This window comes from Tursiops truncatus, chromosome 16 (assembly GCF_011762595.2).
Source record: "Tursiops truncatus isolate mTurTru1 chromosome 16, mTurTru1.mat.Y, whole genome shotgun sequence".
Classification (NCBI taxonomy): Eukaryota; Metazoa; Chordata; class Mammalia; order Artiodactyla; family Delphinidae; genus Tursiops; species Tursiops truncatus.
The window spans coordinates 37576614-37590336 of record NC_047049.1 but is presented as its reverse complement, the minus strand read 5'-3'; the positions used below and the strand labels follow the sequence as shown (position 1 = coordinate 37590336).

The 13723-nt window shown below is 35.2% G+C and overlaps 1 protein-coding gene across 1 annotated transcript in view; it reads left to right on the top strand.

The window, feature by feature from the left end:
- Positions 1-13723, top strand: part of PTEN (phosphatase and tensin homolog) — an 89518-nt gene that overhangs the window by 23129 nt on the left and 52666 nt on the right. The window contains exon 2 of the mRNA XM_019938427.2: positions 3134-3218. Within this exon, the coding sequence (XP_019793986.1) occupies positions 3134-3218 (85 nt within the window). The remainder of the gene's footprint in view (positions 1-3133; positions 3219-13723) is intronic.

Below are 13723 nucleotides of genomic sequence, written 5' to 3'. Positions count from 1 at the left end.
ATTTAATTAAGTATACAGGTATATTGTATATGTTTTCTTTTATCAAAATGGTGTCACACTGTACCTTCGCTCTTGAAACCTTTTTTTCAGTCAATAATGTCTCCTCTTCCATTTCTGTAAATTTTCATCTCAACCAATCCTCGGATTATATTAAAATTTCTTAAAATGTCCTTAATGGCTGGTTTGTCTAAAACAGTAACCAGAACAGGATTGTACCAGTGAACTTGACTGTTAGAACACTTATGTCTTTCTAAATCAAGGATAACTACCCATCCCTCCCCTCCTCACCTTTTAAAATGATATTTGACTTTTTAAAAAGATAATTTGAAAGAGACTGCATCATGTCTGGCAGACCTTTTGAATTTGTCCAGTTTATGCTCATAATGTCATTTAGCTTGTTCTATCTCATATAGTGTCTGTAAGTTAAAATTTATATCTCTAAGTGCTTGGTGGATTCGCAGCTTGAAGATGATTTGGCTATCATAGATGATGCTGTGTTCTTCATATTGCAGCACATCAAAAGTTATGTGATCTCTACTTAACTTTCTTGGTAATGCTGAGATTGACCACTGAAATTGGGTGATGACAGTCTTTTCTGCCCATTATTCAATTATATTTGTCTTACATTAGAAGATATTTTGTGCAGTGTTACTTCGGCTCTGTACAAAAGTTCAGGTCCTCATTATCTAATACCTGTTGGTTTAGCACCATTTGTTGATCCTTGCCTAAATCAATAATTTTATTAGGGCTTGCAAAGTTTGATTTTCCTAATTCTGTCTTTTTATGTTTATTAACTAGTATTTTCTGTTGCGTTTGCTTTATGAAATGGAGTTATTTGCTTTCCCTGAAATAGAGTTCCTACAGGAAAAGTAGGATAAATCCTTAATCTCCCCCTTCACCAATTTCAAAGTAAAGAACTATTCCAATAGCCACTTTTATCAAAAGTTATAAATGAAAATAATTTTTTATTTAGTTGCTCTAACTTTTTCTGTTTTGAGTATCTTTATAGACTCACAGATTTTCATTTTATTCAGGATTCTTTAATTTACTACCATTTAAAATTTTTCTTTGATACTCAGTTTGTCACACATTGAGCCATTGTGATATCCTTCATGCTAGCTCCTATGTCTGTTTGATATAGACCACTAATCTCTGTATGCCTTCCTGCTTTTTGGCACAGAAAGATATCCCAGGCTCACCTTGTACCTTCCCTGCCCCAGATCTGACATCAACCAGTTTTCCAAGGAGTTGGTACCCTTTAGTGTATTATGATATTAGGGATGAAATCGGGTTCTAGAAGTGTTTACTACTGCTAAGGTGACATACTTCTAAGTCATTTCTTTGAAAAGACCTAAACAATATAGAGTTCTACAAACATGAGTTCACATTAATATATTCAGTTATTACTTGAGTTCTTGATTTTATAATGGTATCTCTTTTCTCTTACAGTAATAATCATGAATCTTCAAGTCGTTAACATAACTTCATTGTTTTTTCCTATAATATAAGGAAAAAAATTGAAGGTATCAATACTGATATTATTAGAAATAAACTATCGGAAGAAGTTTAAAATTTCTTTTTAGTTCTCTTCCTTCTTAGAATACTTCCTGCCCAGAAGTACAGTAAAATTAGTGTCCAAATAACCCTTGAAATAAATCCTTTCTCCTGGTTACCAATTTGATATTTAACAGATTTGTTTCAATGTGTGCTTCCCTCTTTCCCCTCCCCTTCTCTATGAAGCAACCATTTTTGTTAGTTTCTCAGTTATCAGTGTGTCTGTGTGTGTGTGTGTGTGTGTGTGTGTGTGTGTTGGAGGGTTCAAATTCAAACAAAAATATGTATAAATATTTCTTTTATAAAGTATCTCTTTTATACAAAAGGTAACATACTATATACTCTGTTTTGCACATTTTTTCTTAAAATATTCTGTAGATCTGTCCAAGCAGTACTAGTAATCATAAAGGTAGAACATATAGTAATATAATCTTTTCTTAAATTATAATGATATATCAAAGTGAAAGCTTTTAGTAATTTAATAGTTATTTTTAGATTGAAAATAATACTGAAATAAGCTCAATAGTGTGAATGCAGCAGAAATAAAGAAAAAAAATCTTTAAAAGGGCACTGGATTTGGTGAATTTTAAATTGTATTTGGAAGATGAATGGGTCCAAGTAGGTGGGCATAGAGCTTTAGAGATGGTCTTGAGTGGCTTAAGGCAGATTAGCTTGGCTGGTTTCTGTGTCAGAAAATCATGAGATTAGAGAGGGTTGATAGAGCTCAAGAATGAGAGCTAGTATGATGGACAAAATGCATAGAAATGTAGATTATTGGTGCTTTTTTATGGTTAATCTGATACAAATCTTTGAGGGTAGAAGTTTGTTTTATGCAACTGTAATATATAACATAAGTTAATAGAATGGGCATGCTAAATATTGGTTACCTTGTTTGGAAATGAGAATAAGTTTCTACCTCGGTTCAGCATATCAAGTCATAAATACCAAGGGCCAGAAGAGATCATAGTGGTCTTCTCAACCTAACTATTGTGTAGAATAGGAAAGGTTGAGTTGTCCAATTTATACAACTGTTTAGAGGCATAGCCAGTTCTTAAATCTGACTTTGTAACTCTTAATTGTATCTACTTTTCTCTATACTGTAGTACCTTTTACAACCATGAGAAATGAGAAGTTGTACGCTGTTTTTTGTTTTGTTTTTATTTTGAGTTTTGTCCTGATACTTTAGGACTGTAAATATGGAAGTTACCTTTTACCTTAGGTGCATTCTAAATATACTGAGTAGAAGGATTTAAAAATGGTTTTGTCGTATAATTGTTTTGAGGATCTTTTGGGGGATCAATGTATTTACCTGTATTTCTTAATTACACATGATGGCTTATAAGTAAATACATTTGACAATCTTTTATTAGCGTAGCTTGTAGTGGGGAAAGCTGCTTTTTATAATCAGCTAATGTTTTAAAACATGTATATGTAGTTTGCATTGTTGTGTATTTCAATCAGCTAATGTTTTAAAATGTGTACATGTAGTTTGCATTGTTGTGTATTTCAGTCAGCTAATGTTTTAAAATGTGTACATGTAATTTGCATTGTTGCATATTTCCTTAACTTAAGTACTCAGATATTTATCCAAACATTATTGCCATGGGGTTTCCTGCAGAAAGACTTGAAGGCGTATACAGGAACAATATTGATGATGTAGTAAGGTAAGAACTCTTTAATTTTCTGTTTCAAATATTGATGTATATTCGTGTTGTATTTTCATTTAGAAAAGATTTCTAAACCACAGAAAAAGATGTACATTGTGATGTAAACTTTATTATGTTGGTGACCTATAACTGCTTTTTTCTTGCTTCACGTACCTACTCAGCCTCAATGGGATAAAACTCATTTGATAAGAACTGACCTTTTACATAATCAGGTGTATGTGATATGATTTCATGGACTCCATAAAATGCCCCTCACCAGTTTAATGTCTGGATTCCATTACACTATGATTTTTGTCTTTTATTTCACAATTGGGTATTATCCTTAAAATCCTGAGTGGATTTATTCACTTAAATTTATTTATGCTAAGGTGTAGGTACCTGGTACCATGTAATTTTACATAGAGCAGTTTATAATGGGGCATAAGTGTGCCAAGGACCTGAAGAAGTATTTGGTACAGGGGATCTAGAAAGGAGTTGCTGGGCATACCAAAGCCTAAGTGTTTGCTTTACAATTTTGCATAATTTTCTAAGTGTAATTATCATTCAGTTCTGAACAGTAGTTCTCAAGGCTCATTTAAGTAATTTTAAATACATTTATGACCTAAGAGTACGTAATATATTTTATGAGAGAAGGAATTTTTGTCTGCTGTGTAGTCAATATGTTTTCTAATTTCAGAGCAAAAAATATGTGTATAAATAAATTAACTGTAAAATGTCAGTAGGAACTTTAATTGGCTTTTAAAAGTTAAAATTTTGGATTATTCCCTGTACTCTCAGAAGTATCTTTTTTGGAGACTTTCAATTTAAATATTTGGTGGTTATGAGAATTAAATGTTATAATGCGCAGGAAAACACTTTGTAAAGCTTTTTGCAGATGTAGAATCCTTTTTAAATAGTTGTCTTAGTATATAAGACTATCTGTACTCTCACATGAGCTAGGCATTGTTGTTTTACTAAGTGGTTAATTTTTAGCAATTTGCTTTGAGCCAGAGTATATTTACATTTTTGCAGTATGAGTTGTATCCAATTGGATTTTTGTAATGTTGTGTTCAGAATTAAATTTCAGTATCTACAAAAAACTCCCAGAGTTCTTTGTAGTTTCTGTTACGGTTATAGATGGTACATGAGGCTGTCAGAGGAACTATTTAAGAACTTGAAAATAGGAAATGAATTTGCCTTCTCATAGTTGGGCAGGACACGATGGAAGAACGTGTAATATCGCAGATCCATGGGAGCAACAGCTTGATATGGCTTAGTCAGTGATAATACCCATCTACAGAAAATAAAGTGAATGATAGAAAAAAGAATAAGAGAGGTAAAGTTTGACTCAAGAGATGGAGAATCTGGGAAATGAGCAGTGCAGTCATCAAACATGTGTTTGCTGCTGTGGTGCAGGAGTGTTTATCAGGCCTCTTTATGGCCTAGACGAAACATCTCTGAAGTCTGTCTACTTCACATGACTATAATTCTGTATTCAACCAAGTCAGGTTAATACTTATACGGAAAAGGAGTATGAGTACTCTGAGCAGAGGATGCGTTTTCTGATCACTGTAAGGATATCCTTGTGATAAATTATCCTAATTTTTACATTGTCCTCTTCTGAATGTGAATTAGTCTCTTTTGACTGAATTTACTGAGGCTGACTGATCATGTTTCAGATTACTGATAAAGTCCAGTTTCTGGTTCTATACGTATGACTATCAGATCTTAGGTTGTAATAACGTCATCAAGCAACTACTGTGCTGGGAAGTATTTTGATCTGTCATCTTCTGACTTCATAACCTCTGCTTTTATGCCTCTGAATTAAGATTCACACATTTAGCTTGTAATCAGGAACAAAGGTTGAAATTTGTTCTATCTTCTTTAAAGTTTATTTTATCTAGCTTTTGACTTTTTCAAATGTCACTCTTGAAAAGAGTTTTATGTGTATGGATTGTTATTTAGCCAGTGGTTACTTTAGCCAACTGATCTTGTCACCCCAGTGATAATGGTAATAGCACATAAAAATGAAAAATTATCAACTGAACATAATAGCTATGCTGTGCTTGTTTTTTTTTAAATTTATTTTATTATTGTATTTTATTTATTTATTGTTTCTGGCTGCGTTCGGTCTCCATTGCTGTGCGCAGGACTTTCTCTAGTTGCGGCGAGCGGGGGCTTCTCATTGCGGCGGCTTCTCTTGTTGTGGAGCACGGGCTCTAGGTGTGCATGCTTCAGTAGTTGTGGCATGCAGGCTCAGTAGTTGTGGCGCATGGGCTTACTTGCTCTGCGGCATGTGGGATCTTCCTGGACCAGGGCTTGAACCCGTGTCCCCTGCATTGGCAGGTGGATTCTTAACCACTGAGCCACCAGGGAAGCCCATTGTGCTTGTTTTGTTTTTGTTTTGGATTGGTGGATAAATGGCCAGTAAGGCTTTGTTGGCCTCAGTTACCCACCCCCCCTTAGTTTATGAGAAAGGATGAACAGTGACCAGGAAGGAAGATGTAGTTTTTCCTATGAAGTAAAATGAAAATAAATAATTCCTAAGTAGATTGCATGTTAGGATTAACCTCTCCATGGAAATGACTGTCTCTAGTACCTAAATAATTGATTTCCTTGAATGGCTTACACTATATTGGAGACACTAGTACTAATCAGTAATGATTCCTTTTTGGTTCAAAGATGATAACATCTCAGTGAAAAATGTATTTTCTTATATCTTTTCTGTTAACAAAAAGAAAACATGGGGATTTAGACATTGGGATGTCTAAAGAATACTTAAAATTACCTTTTCTTCTCTAATTCCATATTTTCCCTATGATTTTCCCCCCAAGCAGGAAATATTGTACAGAATTCAGACTTGGTTGTTGCTGTACGTCATTGCTTTGAGTAAAATAAAATCAAATTACAAATATCTTCATGCTTAAATTATTTAACCGTTTAGAGATATGGTTTATTATAGCAACGTGAGATTTTATACTTGAGGTACTCAAAGTAATACTTCTGTGACAGATATTTAACTTCTCCTTTCGAAGTTACCTCCTGGGATCAGGAATTTAATGTAAAAAATAAAAAGAGGTGAAAAAGAGAACCAAGTTGAAATTTTTTACTATCTTAACTGCAAATGTTTTCTTTAATAAGCGATCAGAATTGACAGGACAGGACAGGGTCATTTCATAGAAGGGAAGTTGAAGACCTAGCTCTTCCCAGATTTTTTTTCTTCTTAATACTGCCTTCTCTCCCCGTTTTTTCTTGCCACTAAACTCTTGCTGTGACCAGCTGGTAATATGAAACAATGTTTTATTCAGGTGATTGATTATTCTTTGATATGTATATTAATCTTGTGTGTGTGTGTGTGTGTGTGTGTGTGTGTGTGTGTGTGTGTATTAATCTTATCCCTCAGGCTAATATTGAAGTTATCTAATTTACATGTTATCTGGTATAAATCTAGGCAATTTTTAACAAATTGATGCTTCATATGTTTAACAGACATAGCTTGAGAACTGTTCTGTACCTAATAAATCAGGAAAGTTTAGGTTTAATAGAGGTGAACTGGCTTTCTTACTGCAGAAGCTTTAATGTGCTATTACTCATTGTAAATCTCCAAAGAATGAAATTTTAATATGTTGCTTTCCTTTTTTTTTTCTTTTCTTTCCATTTCTCTTCCTCTCCCTCCTTTCCCCCTTCTATCTCTCTTTTCTTTTGTAGTATAGTAAATAGCATCTCTCTAGTGCTAATAGTGTTCCATGGAGCACAATTTGGGAAATGTTGAAAATGAAAAAAGATGTATATAACAATATTTTCCTCTAGTTTGTCAGTAGGAAATAATTTACTTCCTCCTCTTTTATTGGAAAGATTTTAGATGTGGGAAGATTTCTGTATTTATTATGAGGAAATGCTTAGAGCTCAGTCTCCTGATATTTAGTGATTTTTGAAAAAAGCCTTTATTCATTGTCTTGTATACTATCAGCTTTTTTACCCATATATAAGCAGCTGTATTATAGATTCAAAAGTCCATCTTCCCCTTTCCTGTTTTATACATTTTCTTCCCGAAGAAAAGTTTCAGATATTCTTTCTTGGGCTTCTCTGGTGGCGCAGTGGTTGAGAGTCCGCTTGCTGATGCAGGGGACACGGGTTTGTGCCCCGGTCCGGGAAGATCCCACATGCCGCGGAGCGGCTGGGCGCGTGAGCCATGGCCGCTGAGCCTGCGCGTCCGGAGCCTGTGCTCCACAACGGGAGAGGCCACAACAGTGAGAGGCCCGCGTACCACCAAACAAACAAACAAAAAAACTTTTCTTAATCACATGCTGATCTCTCAATCAACCTTAATTTTATGTTGATTTTCAATAAAAAAGGTGTTTGTCATCTCAACATTACCATTATTGGTTATTCAGTGAAAAAGAGTTGAAAAGAGATTATTTAGAGGAAAGCTTCAAAATAATTTAGAGGAAAGGATATCAGTTCCCTCTCCCTTTCCAACAGCTTTCGACTAATTCCCTCATATTGCCTCTCTGTTTCCTGCTTCCTTTTTTTTATTGAGGTGTAAATCCCATAACATAAAATTAACCACTTTAAAGTATACAATTCACTTACATTTAGTACCCTCACAATGTTTTGTAACCACCACCTCTGTCAAGTTCCAAAACATTTTTTATAACCCCAGAAGAAAACCCTGTCCCCATTTGCTGCCTCCCATTTCTTTTGTTAGTCTTTTTTTTTTTTTTTTTTTTCCGTTCGCGGGGCTCTCACTGTTGTGGCTCCTCCCGCTGCGGGGCACAGGCTCCTGACGCGCAGGCTCAGTGGCCATGACTCACGGCTCACGGCTCACGGCTCACGGCTCACGGCTCACGGGCCCAGCCACTCCGCAGCATGTGGGATCTTCCCGGACCAGGGCACGAACCTGTGTCCCCTGCATCGGCAGGCGGACTCTCAACCACTGTGCCACCAGGGAAGCCCTGTTAGTCTTATTCTTTACAAATAGTGAAGCCATGAAGGATTTGACAATGATTAAATTATCTGCACCAATTCAATTTTTGATATTTTAATAATAGGTAACATTTACGTTTATTATATACATGTGTTACTGTTGTATAAGCAGTTTACATGCGTCATCTTATTAAATTGCTACAGTAAACCGATCACCATTTCATAGATGGTTTAAAAGAAGCTAACTTCCCCAAGTGCCACAGCTGGTAAGAACTGAGGCTGAGGATTGAGTCCAGGTCTGTCAGATTCCAAAGCTGATTTCCTTAATAACCATAAAATCCTGTATATCAGAGGACAAAAACTGGAAACTCTTGGGCTCATCTAGCTTGTTGATGTCCTTTGTTTGGCCTAACACAGTGTTGGTCCCCACACAGTGTGGGCACTCATCAAAGAAAATCGTTTCTGGTATTATACCAGATATTTCTTTAGGATTTGAGTCTCCAGATTGAAAAGACCTATATAGTGCCAAGCACAATAAATGAGAACAGGCCAATACCAGGCAAATTATTTTGAAATTAAAAATACCAAGAATAATGAGAATTTCTCAAAAGCTTTCAGGATCATTTAGAAAGGATTAGGAATATCAGTGGCATCTAACTTCTCAGCAGTAGAATTAAAGATAGAAGATGGAGGAACAGCACTTCAGATGTTCTGCAGTCAGCCTAGAATTCTGTGTCTAGCCAAACCATCAATCAAGTGCAAGAGTAGGAAAAAAAAGACACTCAAGGACTAAAAACAATTTGTCCTTGTAACATATCTTAGGAGATTACTAGAAGATGTGCCCTAGCAAAACAGGGAAATAAACCATGGAAGAAAAGAAAAGGGCTTCGATAAACAGAGAATACAACTCAGAAACAACAAAGGAAAGTCCCAGGGTGACAACGGTGCCACAAAGCTGAAGAGTAACCAGTAGTGATTGGAGCAGTAGGACAGAGGGCTGCAGGGAAAGAAATTATAGGTGGATATTGAAATATTTAGGAGAAAATATAATAGATTCTTAGGAAATTAGGTGAGTTAGAAACAGGAAGCAATTTAAATTTAATATCTGTTGATTTATTTAACCCAAAATTGTGATGGTGCCATTTGGAGGGGATTAAGAGAAATGAAATATTTGTGTTGGGGGTACTACTGGTTTTGTAAGCCTCCTCTAACATGGCAGAAAATATGTAGGTAATTGATAAATTTACAAAAAGCATTATTATGTATATTATGTAGAAATGCTGAATTAAATACCAGGAAAAGGAATTCCAGTACTTGAGGGTAGTTGCTTTGGGGGGAAAAAATATGGGTTTGAGGATGAAAAGAGATGGAAATGAGTAATTTTTTTTTATTGTGGTATAATATATATAAGGTAATTTCATTTTAACCATTTTTAAGTGTACAGTTTCAGTAACATTAAGTATATTCACTTTCTTGTGCAACTATCACCGCTATCCATCTCTAAAACTATTTTATCATTCCATACTGAAATGTACTCTTTAAACAGTAACTCCCCATTCCCCCTACTCCCAGCCCCTGGAAACCACTGTTCGATTTTCTGTTTCTATATGTTTGACCATTCTAGGTACCTTAGATAAGTGGAGTCATTTAATATTTATCTTTTTGTGACTTACTTCACTTAGTGTAATTTCTTTAAGGTTCACCCATATTGTGGTATGTGTCATTGTATGTATATACCACAATCTGTTTATCCATTCATCTGTTGATGGACACTTGGGTTGCTTCCACCTTTTGACTATTGTAGATAATGTTGGTATGAGCATGGGTCTACCAGTATGTGTTCAAGTCTCTGCTTTGAATTTGTTTAGGTATACACCCAGAAGTGGGATTGCTGGGTCAAATGGTCATTCCACGCTTAATTTTTTGAGGAACTATCGTATTGTTTTCTACTGTGGCTGTATCATTTTACATTCCTACCAGCAATGTACAGATGTTCCAATTTCTCCACATCCTCGTTGCCAACACTGCTATTTTCTGGGCTTTCTGGGTTTTTTTTGTTTGGTTGGTTGTTTCTTTTGGATGATAGCCATCCGAATGGGTGTAAAGTGGTATCTCATTGTGGTTTTGATTTGCATTTCCTTAATGATAAATGATGTTGAGCATCTTTTCATGTGCTTATTGACCATTTTTATATCTTCTTTGGAGATATATCTATTTAAGTCCTTTGCCTGTTTATGAGTTGGATGGTTTGTTTTTTTGTTGTTGAGTTTTATATATCTGGATATTAATCCTTTATTAGATACGTGATTTGCAAATATTTTCTTCCATCCTATGGGTTGCCTTTTTACTATGTTGCTTTTGTCCTTTGATACATAAAAGTTTCAAATTTTGATGCAGTTCAGTGTATCTATTTTTCGTTGCCTGTGTCTTTAGTGTTGCATCCAAGAAATCATTGCTAAATCCAATGTCATGAGCTTTTCCCCTGTCTTTCCTTTTAAGAGTTTTATAGTTTTAGGTCTTTGATCAATTTTAGTTAATTTTTGTATATGATGTAAGATAAAAGTCCAGCTTAATGCTTTGGCAAGTGGATATCCACGTTTCCCAGCACCATTTATTGAAAAGACTCTCCTTTCTCTATTGAATAATTTTGGCACACTAGTCAAAAATCATGTGACAGTATATACAAGGTTTTATTTCTGAGCTCTGTATTCTATTCCATTGGTGTATGTCTGTCTTTATGCCAGTACCATACATTGTAGCTTTGTACAAAGTAAATTTTGAAATCAGGAATTGTGAGTCCTACAACGTTGTTCTTCTATTTCAAGGTTGTTTTGGCGATTTAGGGTCCTGTGAGAATCCATATGAATTTTAGGATGGAATTTTCTATTCATGCAAAAGAAAATAGTTGCTGAGATTTTGATAGGAATTGCATTAATCTATAGATTGCATAGTATGGTATGAAATCTTAACGATATCAAGTCTTCTAATCCAGGAACATGAGATATCTTTCTGTTTATTTAGGTCTTCTTTAATTTTTTTTAACAGTGTTTTGTAGCTTTTTGTGTACAAGTATTTCAACTCCTTGCTTAAGATAATTCCTAGATATTTTATCCTTTTTGATGCTATCGTAAATAGAATTGTTTTCTTAATTTTCCTTTTTGGATTGTTCATTGTTATTGTATAAAAATGCAACTGATTTTTGCATGTTAATTTTGTATGCTGCTACTTTGCTGAATTTGTTTATTCTAACAATTTTTTTTGTGGCATCTTAAAAGTTTTCTATATATAAGATCATGTCATCTGCAAACATAATTTTACTTCTTTCTTTCTAATTTGGATGCCTTTTTTTCTTCTTCTTGCCTAATTACTCTGGCTTGAACATTCAGTACTATGTTTGAATGGAAGTGGCGAAAACAGGCCTCCTGCCTTGTTATTTACTTTAGAGGAAAAACTTTGTCTTTTACCATAGCATATCATATTAGCTGTGGAGTGTTGTTGTTTTTTTTTTAATAGACTTTATTTTTTAGAGCCATATTACATTTGCAGCTATATTGAGCAGAAGGTACAGAGATTTCCCATATACCCCCTGCTATTCATGCATAGCTTCCTCATTATCGATGTCCCCAACCAGAGTGGTACATTTGTTAAAATTGATGAACCTACATTGACACATCTTTATCATGTGAAGTCCATAGTTTACATTAGGGCTTGGTATTGTACAGTCCGTGGGTATGGACAAATTTATCATTATAAATATATATCCACTATTATAGTATCATACAGAGTAGCTTTACTGCCCTAAAAGTGGTCTGTGCTTCGGCTATTCATCCCTCTTTCTCCCCAGCCTCTGGCAACCACTGATGTTTTTACAGTCTCCACTGTAAAGCTTCTGTTTGACTTTTCCAGAATGTATTATAGGTAGAATTATCCAGTATGTAGCATACAGAAACTCTCTTCCTATTCAATATGGCAGTATATGAAAACTCCACAGCACGCTGTGTACAACTACTTTGGGAAGACAGTTGGTGGTTTCTTACAAAACCACACCTACTCCATACAGTCAAGCAATGCACCCCTTTGGCTGTTTACCCGAAGAAGTTGAAGACTAGTGTTCACACAGAAAGACTTAGTGTTCATCCTTTTCATGGATGTCATACTTCTTAAATGTCTGGCTCCCAAAAGAAGAAAAGGGAAAAAAAATAGGCTCTGGATCTCTAAATCCCCTGGAAGCCATTTCAATTGTTGGGAATTGCAACAATGGCAGCCTGCTTCTGTGTCTGCACATCCATAATCGTAATCAGAAGCAGCAGTCAAGGATCAAGACACAGATCTCTGATATTTGGAGGACAAGTCCCACAAGCTCCATCAGGAATACATCCATGGCTGCCTGCTGGGAGGGGATGAGGGGTGGATAGCTGCTACCACACCAAGAGTTGAAATTGAAATTAACTGTGATTTACTGTCCAGGCCTTCTCCTGGAAGCTGCAAGCTTTTGAATAGACTCCAGAGTTCCAAAATAGTTACATCAGACAGATTATGCCAGTACAATTTTTGTCTAGGTGGGGAGATGCATTCCTAGTGCTTCCTATTCTGCCATCTTCACTCAAGTAATTTTTTATTACAAACTTTTTATATCTCTTGGAATATATATGTTTATATATTATTTTGACAAAAATAATTTTAAAAATTTTGCACATTGGAAGCTTATTTAGAACTATCTCATAGGAATTCTTTGAGGAAAGGAAAGACTTAAAAAATAAGACAGTGTTTATTCTCACAACTGTCTTTAATGAATTCAGATTTTATATATATATGAAATTATTTGAAATAAGGTATAGAAATGAGAGAGATTTGAATTCAAGATTTTTTAAGTTTTGAGGGTATTACCTCTCTGCTCTTGTCTAAGTTCTTATTCTCAACTTTCCAAGTATCCACAGTTAAATTTTCCCATTTCCCTTTGGAAAGTGCTGTTTTCTTGCTTTTTTCCGCCTTTCCATTGTATCAGACTTATAAGGCAATGAGCCAATTGTGGGCATGAAATCCTTGGGAGGAGAGAGGAGGAAGTGGGAGGGACAGTCATGCTGAATGTTTCCCTAAGTAATATTCAAGTTCTTTGAGAGAACTTACCCTCCCTCCTTTAAAAAAAAAATGCTGTGATGTTTTCTTTTAAATAGATTGTTTATTCTCCTGCCTGTCTCACTGTTGCCCACAGTGCTAGATAAGAAATTACAGTAAAGTTCAAATATTAAAGGGAGCACACAAAAAAGTATGTGTATGATTTCACCAACCCTCATTAAAAAAAAAAGAAAAGAAAACTATAGGAAAATAAAAGAAAGCAGTCAGGGTTCTTGGTTGCACATGACAAAAGGTAACTCTAATTAGCTTAATTAGAAGACAATTTTTTGAAAAATATTAGATAGCTCATAGCTAGAGAACCAGACTTTGAAGATTTTCAGAAGCTAAGAGAAGCAGGGCATAGTCAAGAGGTTATAATAAGAGTATCCTATGCTGAGGACATTGCTGCTTGGATATTTGCTGTCCCAGATACTGCCACCATGACTGGATATTGGTGGCTGTGCTCATAAACTTTAAGTTCC